The 19,498-nt window shown below is 38.6% G+C and overlaps 1 protein-coding gene across 8 annotated transcripts in view; it reads left to right on the forward strand.

The window, feature by feature from the left end:
• Window positions 1-19,498, forward strand: part of slc12a7b (solute carrier family 12 member 7b) — a 76,525-nt gene that overhangs the window by 26,368 nt on the left and 30,659 nt on the right. The window contains exon 1 of one of the 8 annotated variants that reach the window (XM_044176400.1): window positions 8,367-8,517. The exons of the other annotated variants lie outside the window; for them this stretch is intronic. Within the exon in view, the coding sequence (XP_044032335.1) occupies window positions 8,487-8,517 (31 nt within the window). The 5' untranslated portion in view covers window positions 8,367-8,486. Of the gene's footprint in view, window positions 1-8,366; window positions 8,518-19,498 lie in introns of those variants that run through there. 8 annotated transcript variants of the gene reach the window in all.

Below are 19,498 nucleotides of genomic sequence, written 5' to 3' on the forward strand. Positions count from 1 at the left end.
GAAGGTATGATGTTGAGCTTATCAGAATCAGAATCAGAAGAATCAGAAATACTTTATTGATCCCCGTAGGGAAACTCTTTGTTCCAGTAGCTCTTCTTTACGTCAGTGCACACAGGAGAAAACGATATTATACACTATAAACAGGTCAGAAATAAATTAAGTAACATGTTGGTATAAGTATAAGATAAACTAAGTGTCGAGTACCAAGTGGGTTTACTGGTAGATGGTGAAGTACAGTATAAATACAATGTCACTAATTGTGTAATAAATAATAGTAAAAGCGGAGGTGTATGTACTGTCGAGAGTAATTGAGGTATATCCGTAACAGTAATAAGAAAAACTAACAAGGGAAAACTAATATTGCACTTGAGTAGTAAACAGAATATTGCACAATTATTATTAAGATGTAATGCTCAATGTCCAGGATGGCTTCAGTAATAGTAGTATAAGTGTTGGTAGTGGTTGGTTTTGACCCACTAATAAATCACTTGTTTACAAAGCTAAATGTGGATATGTAACCTTATTTCAGTGTTGTTTAAGCTGAAACTAAGCAGGTGATCAGACCAAGTGGGTGTTGCTGCCTCTGTCCATTGGTCCGTTTGCCCATCTGTCCCAGACATGTGTTTCCTGTTTATTTCCTAGGCAGGTCTGGTTCTGTTCAAAGCTGTTGGCTGTATGTGCCTGTCTGTATTTTTATTTCTCCTTCTCTCCCTGTGTTGTTAACTCTCTAAGCTCCAATGCTTTTGCATACTTCCCAAATTGCTTGCTGTATTTTACAAGCATCACATGCAATATGCTTTCAGCTATCATACAAATTATGGCAGTCTCAGGTCGGGGTTGGAATGACATTTTTTAAACTAGTTTCTTACGATCTAGGTGAGCAACACATGTTCAACTGTGACTGGATGTGAGAACCTAGATCCATTTTCTGGGTGACTCATCCTTTTTCTGTCTGAAAAGAATAGTTTATCCAATAACGGTATTTCATTCATTAACATTAACTTTTTTTTCCTTGTACCATTGTGTCAAAACTAATAAGTTTGTCCACAACTAATAATTGAATCTCTAACCTAATCACTCTTGTGTATATTTGTGTATCATGTGTATATTTTTCCTCCAAGACAGTTTTTGTCTTTTGTCTGTCAAAACATACATTACTGCACTAAATCCTTGTGCCTAGTTGCTATGTGTTGCATTAGCCTGCCAAGCTAACATCAGTAATGGTTTAAATAAAACAACAATTTGCCAAAGGGGAGCTTCTCAAAATCCCCAATGATAACTCCTTCAGTGTGGGAACATAACGACCTGTGATCATGTCTCTACATAATTATGTTTTGGGTTTGAACTGTAAAGTTTACATGGGAAAGAAGCTCTTTACCAGCAAAGTTCATCTGACTGATATTGGGCATAGGCTAAGTTGAGCTTGATATTGAAAGCTAAGGAAATGTATCATGAGATAAGAGGAATGATTTATTAGCTATTATAATCTACTTGCACATCATTCTGTATATTGCAGTTCCCAGATGGTTGACCTAAGCGAACATACTGTATCTTTTTTCTCTTTGAAGAAGAACTACGTAAATGTAACGTTGGTTTCAGTCAGGTCAGGTCTCATAATTTGGTAGTATGATGGTCAGGTCTTAAAATCACAGGTATAGACCTGGTTCTTGTCCCAGTTTTATGCCCTTGCTGACCTCTAGAAGTAGTTTGGAAACTCTGCTCTAGGTTATTTATACTGCAGCATGTGTCCAACCTGAACCTACAATGTTGCTCAACTCTGTGTGTGTTTGTGTTGGCCACATTACTTAGTTCTGCTTGTTCCATCTGCAACACAGCAACACACCCTCTTGCTCCTGTGTGTGTCTTCACTGTCCCCGGAGTCCTGGTCAGAGCCGCTGTAACTCACCTTGGTACTGTATTCCCTGTTGTCAAACTCGCCTCCATCGGTCTTGGATGCTGTTCGTGCCTGGTCCGGCCGTGTTCACTGGGAGGCTGCTAAGCCCAGTTCACTTGCCCGGCTCCGGTTCTGGTGCCCATTCAGGCACCATTCCCCACTAGCATTCCCCGCTGGGCCCCCCTGCCCGGGCCTGAAAACCCCCTCCTCCTGGTGATCCAAAGCTCCTGTGCTAGTGGTGTAAACACCAACATGCCACGGTACTCCAAACTCCCAGTCCTGGCAGAGTCAACGAGCAATAGGACCGCTAGCTGCATGGCTAACTGAGCTAACTAGCTAACGACAGCTACAGTTAGCAGCAGTTAGTGGTTACTCTGGTGATAAGCTGTCTCCATTTGTTTGGAGTATGAATTTGACAGGTGGCCAATTCGTACATATTGCACCTTTTAATATAGGGGATGGTGGGAGGTATTTTTACAAATGAAGAAGATGGGAATGAATGTCCGCTCACTATTTCTGTACTCCCAAAAAATGCAATTTATTTTGTATAAACGTAAAATGTCTGGATTCTTTTCTTTAGGAGGCTAAACCAGTCAGAGGACTGCAAAACTGTGTGCAGCCATCAATAGCAAAGCTCAGCAAGGTGATGATGTTGGGGCCAGTGAGGTCAGCTATACTTCTAAAGTTGGCAGGGATTCAATGTCACATTCAAAGACACTTTAGCAGAGAAGATATTTTCCAACACAGAGTTTGCATCTGGCTACTACATGGCTTTTTGGCATCATAACTATGATGCAAATCATGGTGAGAGCATCATAACCTGCATTGCTCACATCACAAAATTTTTGGCTCCTTACCGGTGATGGCGCTGATAAACAATTAGTAAAGAAACAATAATTTCCTCCTAATTTGCTGGAGATGTTGTGTCTTTCCTAAAACAGATAGCTGTTTATGTCCAAAACCACCACTATGTGTATATTGGTGTGCTGTAGTGCCTAAACTAGTGTCGCCTCACATTTGATAATGGAAATGTAAGCACATCAGTAGCACTGACCCAACACTTAGCTGTGGAGAGTAAGACTTCTAATATCCATTGTTGGTGACCACATCTGAGGGTGGGGACATTTTATAGCTATTAATATGTAGCTTGGTTCTAACCAGATTTTCACCAGTGAGCTACTTTAATCATGTTTATTGGTTTGCTTAAGATTGGAACAGCAAAGTCACAAACAGCAAAATAACACCCACTATGTGCAGAATTTAAACTGATGAAAAATGGTTTACCAGTCAACAAGTCCCAAAAGTTTAAGAGCTCCACGAGTGGAACATCTTACAAACGTGCTGGTGGACATAACAGCGCTAAACACCAGTGAATATTTGGTCTCAAGCATTATGTAAAGATGACAAAAGAGGTCTGTAACAGACATCTGAATTGTTAGGCTTAGAAACATAGTCAAAAGAAAAAGAGCTGGAGGAGTTTCCCATGTTTGTACAGTCTATGAACCTATGTAAACAAAAGCCAAATGAACTCTGAGGGCCACACACAAACTACAGCTAACTGTGAAAGAATAAATAGAGAGAAAAGAGTGAGCCACAAAAATGTGTGTGCTTATTAGTTGAGGGCTTATCAGAGACACCATATTGAGACCAGGGAACCAGTGGGGAGGAGATCACTAAACAGGAAATAGGAAGCAGCAGTCAGAGAAAGTAGGACTGTCTGACTAAAACATTCAGTCAGCGGAAATTACATTTTTCACTTGGCCAAATGGTTCAAGATTGTACACTACTTTTTAGCTTTACTCTATATTGTTCTTTATTTCATGTAGGAATTTAAGGATTTCGCCAGTGGCAGACAATGAGAATTTTTAATCAGTTGCTAGACATCTCCTCCGACAATAATTTGATGTGTCTGGATTTTTTATGTCCTTATCTCTGCAAGCCTCAAAGCTGTCTTTGGTATTTGGTCAAACTAGTTTTGTAGCTTTGGGTTCCCCAACCTCCAATGTCTCAGTGAAGTTTACATTTTAGCTTAAGTGTTTAGTAAATGCTTGAGGCTCAACAGGGGTGGCTCTTATTGCTGTGAATGTCTTTGTTTTTCCTTTTTAAATATGTAACACTAAGTATCAGGTACAATTGTTAATTTTTCAGTGCTGGCCTTGATAAACCAAATGTTCTGTGATTAAAAATCATTGTCATGTGCTAGTCTTTCATTCTCTCCCTACATTCCTAAAGTAACTATCTTCTTCCCCTTTTCTCTTCCCTGCATTCATTCTTCACTCACTGACAACACACATCCATCAGCATATTACACAGAGACAAGGGACAGCACAAAGTCCACTTTGACTAATATATATATATATATATATATATATATATATATATATATATATATATATATATATATACACACATAGATACATTGGAAATGTATTGGAAACGAAATTATAACGAGAGAGCTGTTTGTGGGTGAATGTATATGGATGCTCAAGGTGATTTTTCATACTCATACTCTAGTAGTACAACCAACATCTGGTTCCTAGAGCCCATTATATCCCTCAAAATTGCGTTTTCTACATTTAAAGTGGACACTGGGGGTTAGAGAAGGGTCTGGTGTGCTTCAGAATGAAATCCTAGAATTTAGCTTGCCAACTACAGCTAAAATTCATAGTAAAAGTGTGATGAGGGGAGGTTTGTATGTATGTGCACAGTCTTTCCTTCAAATTGTGAGATTGTGACACTATCTGGAGAAGGGTGGACTAACTTCTGTGTGTGTGTGTGTGTGTGTGTGTGTGTGTGTGTGTGTGAGTGTTTTTCGTGTACCATTTTCGGCCATACAAGCAGGTCATAAAAAACGACTTTGGGTGGAGACTGCTTAGTTTTAGGGAAAAGGGTTTGCCTGCCTGTCACATGACCATGATTCATTTGCACTTTAGGTCAGAACAATTGAGAAGGACTTGGTGAAATAACCAAATGCTATTTCACTGTATTTACTTGTGATGACATTTGACCTTGCAATTTAAAGTACAGATGGATGGCAACTATGTCTAGAATTACATTACTCTTGTGTACCAACCAATACATTTTCATTGGTTTCTGTTACATTCATAATTCTCACTATTTGTAATTAATACGTTTTTATCTAAACATGCTTTTGATGCTCTTGATTGTTTGTTTGTTTGTTAAATCATAGCAAAGTACCATGAATTGTGGAAGTTTATTTCCATTTGATGTGTTTTTGGAACATTTCATTAACTAGCTATAGAAATGAAAGAGAAAAGCAAAATTGCATGCACATTAGATTTTGGATAAAATTAAGTAAACCTGGGGGGGGGAGTGAAATGTTAGGAAGAAAAAAACGTGTTCTGATTATTATTATTACACTAAATGATAGATAATAGATCTAAATGTGTCAAGAAAGAAAAGGAAAAATAAGAGTTTGGGAATAAACAACATTTCCGACAAATAAGCAATACATTAGTGTTGCTTAATTTTATGTTTAATTCTTCCTTGTTTGTCAGTTTCCTGCATTCATTAAAACATCAGAGAATCTCATCAGAGAATTTATTTGACATACTGTATGCTGCTTCTAGTAAATTGCCAAGTATTAAGGCTCAGTACCCATCTTAGCTCAAAAACAGGAATATTGTGTTTCTAAATATCTAGTCGTGGCAGTGGAGTGACTTTTTTAAAAAGCACCTAATCTGTGCCAGCAATGTACTATTTTTTTTCTTACCCATCTCATGCTTAGTGTTTACACACGGAGGATTCAGGTGTAAGCGGCACCAAGTAACATTAATCCCATTAGCCTTGGCTGACCCCTATTCTCTCCCTCTTTCTTTTAATTTCTGATATACTCCCACACTTTCAACCTCAACCACTTCCATATACAGTACATTTTCTCTTCTAATATACATGCACAAGTTCAATTAAGATTTGATTTGACTAGTTAAATTTAAAGTTGCTCCACGATGAAACATTTTTGCACCAGTCGACACTTGAGCGTGGTCCTGTTCCTCTTAACAGTCATTTAACTCGTGTCAGTCAGATACATTTTCAACAATTTCTCCCCATCGTAGTATGGATGTCTTAAAGTTTCCAATAAACTCTCAACCCTATAGACACTAGTACACGCTGTCAGTTACCCTCGTCTCTCTGTCCTTTCTCTCCCGCCCATGCTGTATGTTGCATAACAGACAGTGTTGTTTACCTAAAGGGTTTAAAGGCTTAGGACATAATAAAGTGCACCACGCAGACACTTATGCACACACACACACACACATACACACACAAAATAACATAACAGCAGCCATCTGACATCAAACCAAGTGGAGCTTGATACTACTAAATCCTTCTTACTATGTGATTTGATAGTCCCTCTTTAAGCTCTGCCTTGACACATCTGTCAATTTAATGATGCTGGCAGCGGATGTTCAGTTTTGTCTTCACATGGTGGGTGAAAACTGGGTTTGGCAGTTTTTGAATTCAAGTGGTCAGCAAGTTTTTTCTCAGGTAAATATCAAGTTATTAAATTATTAATTATAAATTGCTTTCAGAAATCCAGTATTGTCAAAAATGTTTTAGTACCCAGTGAGTCAGTGATCACAGGAAACTTTGTGATGACAGTCACAACTCCACACATAGGCGGCCCCAGAGCCATGCTTTGCCTGTCTCTGCTGAATGACCAACAGCCAAAACGGCTCAGCCTGGTGAAGGACACTCACCTGACTGACAGGCAGCCAGTGGCCAGAAGACTGCAGCAGAAATTGAGCTTCTGTGTTTTATAAAAAGTTCAGGATAAGCCTAATCTGGTTAAGTGATTAGTGCCCTCTTCACATGCTCTTAGACGGACAGATTAATGGACAGCCAAGACAAAGGTAGACAGCAGAGTACTAGGTTCACCAAAGCTTTAGGGTAATGGCTAGAGCAGAGCTTGGTCTGCCATTGTCTAGTCCATTTGTGGGGCTGTGGTACAGTCTTTGCTCCTTCTAGCTTTAGATTAGGGGTACATAATACAGACTTAATGATGGTGCGTTGGACTGTTAATTTATTTGTTTGTTTTCTGACAATATTAAACAAATGTTGTTTAATCAGCAGAAATTACAGTCTGCAAAATATAGGGTTTACTTGAATGCTTTGATACTTTATTTGTTTCCATGATGATCAGGTCAGAAATAAGTATTCAAATCTTATTCAAATTAAATATTATTAACAATAATAATAATTAAAAATAATAATAAAAAGTGTTCATTTTTTTCCATCAGAGGGACATTCACATATACACATGGAAGAGAAACATAGTACATATTCATTCATTAATTTTATTCAAAATGAAACTATATACATGTGTTGTTGTACCTGTTACTTAAAGAGTTTTGCATTCGTGCTTTATGTGTTGAAATGATGAAAATCAAATAATTGTGATAATCAATGAATCTCTCCAGACATTTATCAAACAATAATGCCAAACCTTCTCTGGTTCTTTTGTCAAAATTCAAAACAAAACAATTTGAATACCTCTACCTGGCCTCTGGGAAATTGTGACGTGCGTTTATTGCAATTTGTTTTAACATTTTATAGACTAAACTATTAATTTATTCATCAGAAAAATAGTCAACAGACTAATGGATTGTGACAATAATCCTGAGTTGCAGCCCTACCTATATGCTTATGGGGTTACCGAGTCTTGGTTAAGTCATTTTAATGGTGTTATTATAGTCAACATTAAAACTATTTCCTGTGATTGCATGGCTCCATGCCAGTATCCTATAAAATACAGTATGTTGTCGTAGCCTTCAGCTGTATTGTCCTATGTGCTCGCTATGCTTTGCTGATCGATTGACCATCTCCACCTAAGGCACCCTGGAGGTCAGTCAGGAGGTCAGATTGTAAATGAAACTGCTCGCTCAGGCAGCACCTGCAGTTTAAAATAGTAAACAATTATTGATTCAAAATGATATACTGTACAGCTTTTACTTTGGATGGCAAGTGTTTTTCTCTGCTTATTCAGCACCACAAGCTCACAAATGTGCTTTACGTGAAAATGTTTTTTCAGCTTTCTGTTTCATCTCTCTTATTTGTCCTACATGTGTGTGTACATCCATCCATCCCTCTCCTGCCACAATCCCCTAAAGCTGTTCATTTCACTACTGCTTTCTGCTTCCCTCACTTTCTTTGCTCCTCCCCCTTGTGTGTGTGTGCATGTGTGTTTGTGTGTGTAGCAGGGATCAGAAGCTCAGGGAGGTTGAGGGAAGGGAGGTGTGTGCGTGTGTGCAGGTTTGTCGGTGGGAGGATGAGGGTGCTTTGTGATGCATGGCTGATGTCGCTGACATTGTCGTCACAGGACACTTTTCACACACACACACACACACACACACACACACACACACACACACACACACACACACACACACACACACACACTGTCACAGAAATAGCTGATCCTCACATTATCCACACAGCACAGGCAGCATTCCTGACTTCTGCATCTCACTAGCAGTATCTCTATACTTTGGACCCCCATTACTGGTGTTCCCCAGGGACCACTAGTAGGACCCCCTCCCTTCCACCCCCTTTTTCAGCCCCGCTCCTCAGAATGGAGCACAGGGGAGGGTCTCGACGGAAGGGTAAGTTTTTCTTAACTTAAGTACTCCTTCAGTTGCCCTTTAATGGCACCTCTATAATCGAGCTAATAAATTGTGACTATGTTAGGGATATTTGGTTACGTATGTAATGTTTTTGTTCTCTATAGCTGTTTTTTCTTTTTTATAGGATTGGTTTGTAAGGGTTATTGTTGTTTCTTTAGCTTTCTGTAGCGCACATGGATTTGAGGTAGTTTTTTGTCTTGTATAATGATTCTCATTAGGATAAATTGTTCCATCAAAGACAAATGTGGCTTTAATGGAGGCATTAGTGTGTTATCTTATACTCAGGCTTATACTAGATTTGGTGTGAATTGTTTAAGTTGGAAAAGTATTAACAGCAAATGGCTTTGTGGTGCTTCTGTTGTTAGGGACTCATTAAGTCAAAAGTCATGATATTTGAATGAGTTGTGGTTCTGTATGGATCACTGGGCAAGGCATGGAACTAACTCTGGCAATTAGAGTTGAGAAATTCACCCTAAAAATGTATGCACTGTTGGTGCTAAACTGGACCTAAAGGAACTGATTTTTTACTTGCAATTTCTGGACTCCCTACAGTTCTCTCTTTTTTAGCTCCCTCTTTCAGTTTTTTCTTGGTACAAGGAGCCATGGGCTAACTCCGGCAGTGTTAGGCAGCTTACAGCGTCATCACAGTGTACAGCTTAGTGTTTATAAATAGGATGCATGGTCATTTATTACCACAGTGACCAGAGAGGCTGAGCTTAACCATTAGCACATCCTCAATGTCCGTGTACCTGCTGGAGAATCTGTACCAATCAGTAAGCAGAGTGCTGATGAAGTCTGATTTTAGACCAAGCTTCTCCACAGTTTCTTTAGCCAGGGATGTGATCACAAACACAAAGCACTGAGAATAATGAGAAAAACTGAAGAGGGTGCTTAACAATGTGACAATCAGTCTTTCACTAACGACAAATGACAGACTGACAACTGCTTTCTACTGTGCAGTGCACTGTGGCAGGGTCAGGGAATCCCACTCCCTTATGTAACCTCACTGACTGTGATGTAAAAGAATCCTCATTAAATATCAGATGGGGCAATCTAGCATGCATCAACAATGAGGATTTGGATTTTGGATTCAAAACCATCTGCACTTCAAACTGCTTTATCCTGCAGTGATACCAGGACTTTGACCAAAAAAATTGTAATGGTGGGGAATTGTTCACACTGGTTCTTACATATGTATGCGTACCTATTTCAAGTAAATTTAAGTAGAGCCGAGTTTTTTATTCATTTCCTGACAATGCTCACAGCATAAAATTGGCCAAGAGCTTCTTTCAGTAATGATTATTTATTAAGTGTGCAATCAATTAGAGGTAGAGTGCTCAATTAAAATACATAATGATGAGTGAAATGAGCCACATCATATTAGGTTCCTGTCAAACTGCTTGTCATTTCTCCTGTTTCTCTGCAGAATTATGCTTTGGTTGAAACATGCAATCAGAATCAGAATCAGAAATACTTTATTGATCCCCGAGGGGAAACTCTTTTGTTACAGCAGCTCACTATCACGTCAGTGCACACAGGGATAGAAGTTCTAAGCAATCAGAATATAATACACTATAATACAGGTAAGATAAATTAAGTACAAAGTGGATATAGGTATAAAATTAAAATAAGTGTAAAGCACAAAGTGGATTTACCGGTTGATGATAAGTATGTACGGTATAATAATACAGTGTAATAATACAAGTAGTAAGTAATAGTGCATAAACTGTCAAGTTAAGTGTAGCAGATTAAGATGATTATGAGACAGTGGATATTGCAATAGGGAATTTTAAACTGAAAAGAGTATATTGCACAGCAGTATTAACAGAATATTGCACAATTATTTCAAGTATTGCAGTGATGTTGTGCACAGTTTAATGACTTAGGGTCATATAGACTAACACTTAGAGGGAGGAGTTAAAGAGTTTGATGGCCACAGGCAGGAATGACTTCCTGTGGCGCTCTGTGGTGCAATATTCGGAACAGTTGACAGTTGACAAATTCTTAGTATATTTATCACTAACAAAAGTAATTAAATAAATGTCTATAAAAACTTTAACTGAATTGTCTCCAAGTGAACTGATATGAACTTTGCTCGGCAGTTTGCATAGTTGTCATATTTTTCAGCTTATCAAACTTTGGGAACTTTGGCAGAAGAGGATGTTTTTACCAGAGGGGTTGATTTAATCTATGTTAGTTTGATGTATAACTTCTAGCAATGTCACATTTTTAGGGGTCATTTAATGCGCTATAGCGCAGGGACACTCTCCTCACCACCTGCAGAAGTGGAACATGTGCACACACACACAGCTCTCGCCATCAAATACACCTGCATTCATTCATCAACAATTACACAAGAGGTTTCACCCATCTCCCTCTTTATTATAGACAAACCTGTGGGTTACTCGGATTCTGTATTCAGTCTGGCGTAAACCGTTTGATAGTGTTGCCATGAACTTATGACAAAATTGCACAAATCATTACAGCTGGCTAACAGGCTCAATATGATGAGACAGTAATCAATTGCATGCAAAGCTGACTGAATCACTTCTTATATTGGTCAAATGATAGTACACAGGGCAGCTTTAAGACATAAGTGCCCGTTTACAGTACATGCACCCTATTTACCAGCAGTCACTGAAGAAGATTCGCTGCAGTAGCATGCATTTGGAGTTGCGTTTTTACCCCCTCGCAGTTGTAACTCTCCTTTTAGCTCTCCAACAAAATATCAGGCTCTTTAGCTGCTAGATGTTCCACTTTTTTCACCAGTTTGTCACTAACGTTGTCTGTCTGTTGTTTAGAGCTGGGTAGGAATTTGTTTCTTTTGGTTTATCAGAGCTTGTTGAGAGATGGGACTGGTGAGAGTGAACACTACAGGCCTCCAAGGTCTTGTGATCTTTTCTTTTTTGTCTTTTCTGTGAATGGTTATTTCAGAAATTGTGTTCACACCTATAGAAAAAATAGTCAGTACAGGCATTCACTGTCATCAATGTTGATGGCTGGAAGTTTAGGCAGAGTTATACTGTTCAGTTTACCATTTACAGTACAGAGAAAGGATCAGGATCTTGTCTGATCTTAGTTGTTTGAAGTAACCACAGTAAAAATATGAGCTATTCATGGTAAATAAGAGGACTTGTAATCTAGGTTTTCCCCCATAATTTTATAAGATATAGTTGGCTGAGGCAACTTGCTTTGGTTGGTATGTTGGTTTGAATGCGTTATGTATAATTCCAGGAATGTCATACCACAGGACATTAGCTACTGGTTGAAAGTTATATTTTGTTGTGGAAAAGGGGGAAATTGTGAAGCAGAATGTGTCTACTCCTTACTCCTGTCATGACCACATTTATTAAGTAAGAAACTGTGACTGCATCACGTTTTTAAAATGTGTAACTTTAACCGAATTTTATTGTTCAGATGCAAAAGACGATTGATGGCCTTGTTTGGCCTAGGCCTTGATTGTTAGATTACCTTTTAATGACCACAGTGATGTGGGTGTGGTGTTTTGAGTTTGGACAACACTATGTAACACATGCAAAATAAGAAGGGGAAGTGTTGAGGAGAGGGCATACACAATAAAGGAGATGCAGTGTAACCCTGCATGCCCTCTTTTACTGCCAAACAGATAATTCACCCTACGCAGTGGGAAGAAAGGATTCTGTTTTTCAGTGCGGATGTGTGTGCTAATTTTAAGTAAGGTGAGTCTGCACACTCTGAGGTCTTCAATCAAACATTGTCTACACGAAGACTGTTGACTCCACTCAAATACTGTTTGCTAAAAAAAAACCAAGTACACTGCGTCAGTGTAGTTTTAGGTTTGAATGGATTCAACCTTTGCAGTTGTTTGAGTAGTAATGGAAGATTCTCTACAGTGGCAGTTCCACTTATTTATGTGTAAGTGTCCACATGCCTCTATCATAAATCGATTCCACATCAGGGTATGTACATTACAGTGCACATATAACAGAATCACAGGGTTAGTCTGATGCGATATAGAGCCTTTTAGCTGGAGACATTGTTGGACTCTAAGGATTGGACATTTTTTGCATCCATTATTAATTTCACTTGAACACACACGTACACACACTCCTTGCAGCTTTCATTGTCAGTGTTACTCTCTTCCCCTTTCATTCTCTCCTGTAAACCAGGTGCATATTTGCCAGCATTTACATAATTTAGTCCTTATAAACAAGTTTGTCTGTGCAGTGCATTTTCAGCATTCTTGAACTGACATGAGAACAGCTGATGTTGGGACTTTGTGCAATGCAGAATGAGTAATAATGTCAAAGAGCAGGCTGCCATCTTTGCAGTATGTACCTGGTCAGTCATCATAACTGAGTGGGTGGACGGGGCGGTAGAAATTATTTTAGCTCAGTATGATCTGAAGCTTTTCTCCCCCAAATTCCAACCCAAACAGAGGGATAGCTTATGGCTTTTTGATAGCCTAAACCAGACTACTAATCATTTATTTTTTTATTTTGTGATGCTGCAGCAATATCCAAGTGGGCAAACCCAGGTTGTCCAGATATTTGTAAGTCTGATTTAGTGAGAGGATGTAAATAGGCATTTCCAGGAAGCAGAGCAAATTAGTCCAAGATAAATGGCAACATGTGTAATGTGCACAGAGGCTAACATCTGTTAACTAGGTCAGAGTCTTGTACTGCTACTGTATATGAATATGGACCATGTCCCCCAGGGCTGTTCGCTACAGCACACCAAAGCACACTTACGAGGATATGTAGACAGACTGACAAACATGTATGACATAGGTCATCTTCATCTTCCATAGCATTCCCCTAATTTCTTTGTCCCTGGGCCTTTTTCTTTAGTACATAATCTACAACAGTGACTGTAGTAATTGCAGTATTTGGCACCTACTGGGAGTATTTGTGGCAGCCGGCATTTGCCTAGTTTGGATTGGTGATGTGCAAGTACAACTTGAGGTCACTGGAGTATTTAATGACGTGGAGGTGGAACAAAATTTGCTGCCACACATCTGCTATTTTAGGTATTTCCATCTTAAAGGGGCATGAGATCCCAGCTTTCATTGACTGTAACAGTGTTGCTAGGGGGTGATGACATTTTTATTCCACATTAGTGAAAAAACAATTAAGAAACAGATATAAATAATGAAGCAGAGAAAAATTAAAAAGAATAATACCAGTATAATGTTTTTTTCAGATGTCATTAATGCCCATGTCTCAGTTTGCTACTGTATTTGCAACAGAAACTACTGCTATCTTTTCTACTTCTTGTATTAAATACTTAATGTTTTGTGTTCTTAAGAAATGACTGTGCATTAGTGCTTCACGAATCGCAGTTATTCTGTGGATAATAATTGACATTCTGATTAATAGCAGATGGGTTGCGGGTGGGTGAAATAATACATCATTAATGAGGAAAATATTCATGACATTCACAGTGTGCACATTAATGCACAAGGCACAGCAGCGTAACTTGATTGATTATTTAAAGACACACCAACAGGATCGGTTAGGATCTAATGTTAATTCATGTTTTGTGTGTTATTCTACACATCCAAAAGGTCACACACACAGTCCAGGTTCGTACAGTTAAATTGTTTGGAGTAAAGCAGCCATCCTCCTGATAAATCCTGAGCTCCATCAGAGCTCTCTAAAAAGAATTATTTCAGAAGCTAAAATTTTAATTCTGTCTTCTCTGGAGAGTTTCCTCTGTCCTGTCAAGTTTATAATTACAGTTTTTAGTTTTGCTGCTTAAATGTCCCACGATATTTGCTGCAGTGACATTACTACGTGCATGGAAATGTTTAAAATTACTGAAAGCAGCCACTCTAATCACTAAAGGAAAATCACTCAAACATTCAAACAGCAATACAACATACAATAAAGAAATCACATGGAAAGCTTGCTCGACATTATTTAAAAGGCAATATAGCCTACAGGGACCAGTACAGGTGGAGTGAAATGTCCATGTGGGTGCCGATCTCTAAATCGGAGAAAATAATTCGTTCTGTGGGTGGCGGGTGGATGATTTATGCGTACATGCTGATTAGAATGATGTCAGAGCCAATCCGCGCATCACTGCTGTGCGTCCCCAGGTAGAAGTTGCCTCCAACCTGTCTGAAGTTTGCTTCTTTGAGGCAACCAGAAACATACCTCAGCACACATTAAACTAGGGCTGTAACTAACAATTGTTTTCATAATCGATTAATCAATCAATCAATTATATTTTTGATTAATCGATTAAACATTTAGCCCATAAAGTACCAGAAATTTAAAAAAAAAAAAAAAAAAAATGCCCAGTACAAGTTCTCAGAGCCCATGGTAACATCTTTAAATTGCTTGTTTGTCCGACCAATAGTGAAAACACAAAGATATTTCATTTACCATGATATAAAACAGAGCAAAGCAGCAGCAAGTTGGAACCAGCAAATATTTGAAATTTTTGCTTGATTTAACAACTGTGTTTTATCGATTATCAAAAATAGATTAATCAACTAATTGTTCCAGCTCTGCATTAAACATAATAATTATCCGAAGAAGTCGTTTTAGGAAAAAACTACATGTGCTGTCCAGCATGATAGATCATGTCTGGCAATGCAGCAGTAATCAATTTTTAATACGTTTTTTTCAAACAGCGGGAGCCTTTAAGTTCAGGAGGCAGACCTCCAGTACAACATACGTTCTGACTGTGGCTTTGTAAGTTTGAGAGTGCAGTATTTTTTACTATAATTTAAACATCGAAACATATAGTTTGATCACTGTGTCACAAAATATTTCCTTAACTGTGTTGTTGGACTTGTTGTGGCAGGTGTAATATGACCATTACACCTGGAGTGATTTCAATGATTCTGTTAAATTCCTGATTGACATCTAAACCACCTTGCACATGGACATATTCTAAAAGCAGAAACCTCACCTGATTTGGAAACAGTAATGCCAGTTTTAGAGGATTTAGCTAGTGTCATTTAAGACAATGATTACGTGTGGTGTGTAGCATCCTACCAAGCTAGGTGATAACGGTTGATTCACCCTTGGCTGCATCCTTGCAGTACAATGGTCATTGTCTTAACTTCATTCTCCGTTATCCCAGCTTATTGAAACACTGTGCCCTCACCTAATATGTTCTGCTATCCCACTCAGACTGTGTTTTAAAGAGCTACACAGAACAAGGACAAAGTGACTTTCCTTGCGATTAACACCAGGCTAAGCCACACTGCAAGCCTTTAATTCCCCTGCAACTGGATCAAGCAGTAAAAGTTACCCATGAAATCACCACAGTTGCCAGAGTTCACAGTAGGCAGCTCCACTGATGAATGAAGAAGACCTGGCAGATAGCCGTGGTCAATAATGGACTTGGTTGTTGGTTCTATGGATCATGTAGACAAATGGTTTAAATAAGAAAAAGCCCTAAATCTAGAGCCATTAATGTTTTGGATATTTAACACAGCACATTTTCATGTATCTGCACCCCAGCATCCCACAGTTGTGCATTTTTAAGATGTTCATCCTTTAAAAGCAGAATTCGAGGATGTCCATAACATTTTCACTCCTCACAGTGCCTTGTAGAACTGAAACGATTTGTTGATTAATTGATTATTTGGTCAACAGAAAACTTGATCAACTAGTTCCCCTCCAGACACGTTTTAAAGTATGTAAAAATACTCTGCTATGATTAATATTTAGTTTAACATGGTTATCCCACGTAAAAAGTAATTTAAAAAAAATCTGAAAAGGGGCTGGAAGCACATCTATTCTTTCTCCCTCATTGAGAAATTCTGGATCCGCTGGATGTTAGGTTGACCAGTGTGAGGTTGACCGGTGCCAGTGAGAACACAGATGTGGGTGAGAGACATGTTCTTATTATATATCTATGGTGAGAGAGTGGTGCATGTCAAGATGGCTAGAGTATACATGTTTGAGCATCAGTCAGACCCAGATGAGGAGTCTATCGTGCACAAAAATCGGTGATAAACAGACATATCAGAATGGTGTAGTTAGCATCTTTTATTTGTTTATGTTGTTTATTAGCTTGTTAGTGTGTAATTGGCAGTGGCTGACATTAGTTAGTGGTTAGTGGTTGTGAAACATACAATAATATTTGCTACAATGTTACAGTGTGTTCACATTGTTATTACATAACGTTAGTAGATAGTTGAAGGAAGCTCCAAGGTCCGGTTTACATCCAAAAACCGCACACTCTACTATGTTTGCTGTCAAAACTTTCACCATGCAAACTTTTGCTATCTCTTCTCACCATGGAGGCATAAAGAGAACTGGATACAGCGTCGGAGGCAGGGGCCCGTTCATTCCTATGAAAGCGAGAGGGGTCGGATAAAAGGCGGGGTTGGATGTCCGACCCTGCCCTGTAACTGTTCTGATTGGATTGCCCTTTCCTTCCCTAAAACCACTGTGAGTCCACCAACCGGGATTTCAACAGTGATTTCTAGTTGGAAACTAGGTGATATTCGGCCTGACCGACCTCTTTTTGCCCTCTTTTCAACCAGCTGAAATGCGCTTACAACATCTACGTGTCACAAAACACACATTTGTTTAATCATTTTGATCATTTGTTCGGTTGTAGGTTGACAGAGTATTGATTAGTGTGAATCCAGTCATATTGCACTGGTAGGCAAAGATTTAATTTCAACTCATTTTGTGTTACATATAAAATGTCATGTATGGAACTATGTAGGCTGTGTGCTGCCAACAAGAAGCTTCCAGGACATTATAATGGGAGAGGTTCTGTACATTAATGTAAAATAAGGTCAGGTATATAAACGTATATAAAAAGCAAAGAAATGTCTACATCAGTAGGAAGACAGTGTGGATGAGTGGGTTAAACGTAGGTTTTTCCATCAGGCATGAGGCATTGGTTTTGTTTATATACTGGCTTTCAACTGAGAAATTTGGATGTGGTTTCTAAGTTAGGCTCCAAAGTGACAATATTATTTGCACATTGTAGAGTATAAAAAATTTCACTATTGCAAATCCTGTTGAAATGTTCATTATGTTTTCATAGTATGTAACAGCAAAACATTTGCGAGGTCGCTTGGTTATAAAAAGCTATATTTAAAATATATTTATGCATTTAATTAGTTGAAAGTTGTTTTAAATATAAGTTTCCATTATATTTAGTTGAGTAAAGATTTGTATTCAGTAGGATATCATATCATACCCTGCCCATCGGCTGTCCAGCCCCGCCTATATCTGACCCCACACGTTATAGATGAAAGCTGACTTCCCGGTATAAAATTACCCGGATCTTCTGCATCGTGCAGCCCATAGAACAAACACACTAGAGGCTCCACCGGCCAAGCTGGCTATCTTCCAGTTCCACTAACTTGAAACGGGAATAAAATGATTTAATTGTGCGGCTCTTCTAGACTTTCCAAATGTTATCAGACCAAATGGATGAAATTCTGATAGTGAAACGAGTCATTTCACAGGGTTGTGACGCTAATAAAAAGTTTCCACTATTTTATAGCCACTTCCTTAACAATGTAAGTCTATGGACATAGTATTTTTGGGCCATTATGCTTCACGTGAAGGACCCGGAAGTTGTAATAACACGGTTTGGCCGCTATGTCAAATTGGCTTCAAAGCCCAGTGCATTTCCTGGGGGCTTGGTACTGACAAGTCAGCGCTGCGCTGGAGATGTCAGGTTTCTTCACCGGTGGCATTGCGATTGGCTTTCGACTTTGTGACGTATTAAATTTAGCTTGCCCGGAGTACTTTTGAATCTCAGATTTTATGGAAGTGTACAGACATCTCACCCTTCAGTAGAGGAATGTGAAAACACCTTTCTAGTGACAAACTTTGCACAGATACAAGTCAATAAAGTCAACGTCTGACATTTTAGGGGACTTAAACATAAGAAAACACATTTTTGAGTGGAGTTACTATAATCGTTTGAGCCATTTTTCAGGTGAAAATGCCATACATTCCCTGGTTTCAGATGCTGAAATTTGAGGATTAGCTGATTTTCTTTGTAAATTGAATGTCTTTGGATTTTGAACTGTTTATCAGACAAAACAATTTGAAAAGGCAATTTTTTCCTGACATTTTATAGCTAGATAAATAGATTATTCTTTAAAATAATCCACAGATTAAGCAATAATAAAACGAATAAATGAGTGGATCTTCCTCCTGCTTAGTTTGGATATTTTTTCTTTCCTAAAACAAACCAAATGAATTAGTGTATACAAAATACTTGCATTATAGTTATTCGCATGTGTGAATGTATTTGTGCTTTCAATCTAAGTAGTATGACATGATGAATTAAACCAAGACAGCTTTTCCATCTTTCATATGATGGAGGAAAGAGAAGCACACATGCTCACACAGATAATCTTTAGCTATCACATTTGTCTAGAAATAAGATCCCTCACTGTTTACACTTGGACTTGACTGCAGCATGTCAGGTATCTTAGCCCTTACACTCTAAGCTGTCTGTTCATTCAAAACATTTGCTCAGTGCATTGCTGTGTAGGTTGCTGGCCCCAGCATTAAAGGCCCGACGTGGTTCATACAGTTTTGTGCTAGAATGTTGTCTCTGAAGATGGCTCGGTTGCATGTGTGACGTAAATCGACTGCAAGGCAGAGACTCCAAAGTGGCTTTGGGGCATTTATTCTTTGCTGTTTTCAAAAAAGAAAATACTTGTTGTGAGCTGCAGTTTCATGTAGGAACTATCACTAGAAAGAAAATATTTCCTACATGAAACTGAAACAACAAGGTCTGTGGATTATCTTGAGTAACCGGGTCATGATTTCTGGAAAGAGACACTGCTGTTGAGTTTTTCAAATGTATTTTTTGGCGCTTTGAGCACCACAAGCCGAGTGCCATCTAGTTCCATTATATTCAAGAAAGGCAGACATCTCTATGTCCGGTATCGCCAAAACTCGACAACTCACACCATAATAATCTAGATGGATAAATAGCACTACAGGTAAGAGGAAAAATACATATTTTTCATTTT

Source organism: Siniperca chuatsi, linkage group LG19 (assembly GCF_020085105.1).
Source record: "Siniperca chuatsi isolate FFG_IHB_CAS linkage group LG19, ASM2008510v1, whole genome shotgun sequence".
Lineage (NCBI taxonomy): Eukaryota > Metazoa > Chordata > Actinopteri > Centrarchiformes > Sinipercidae > Siniperca > Siniperca chuatsi.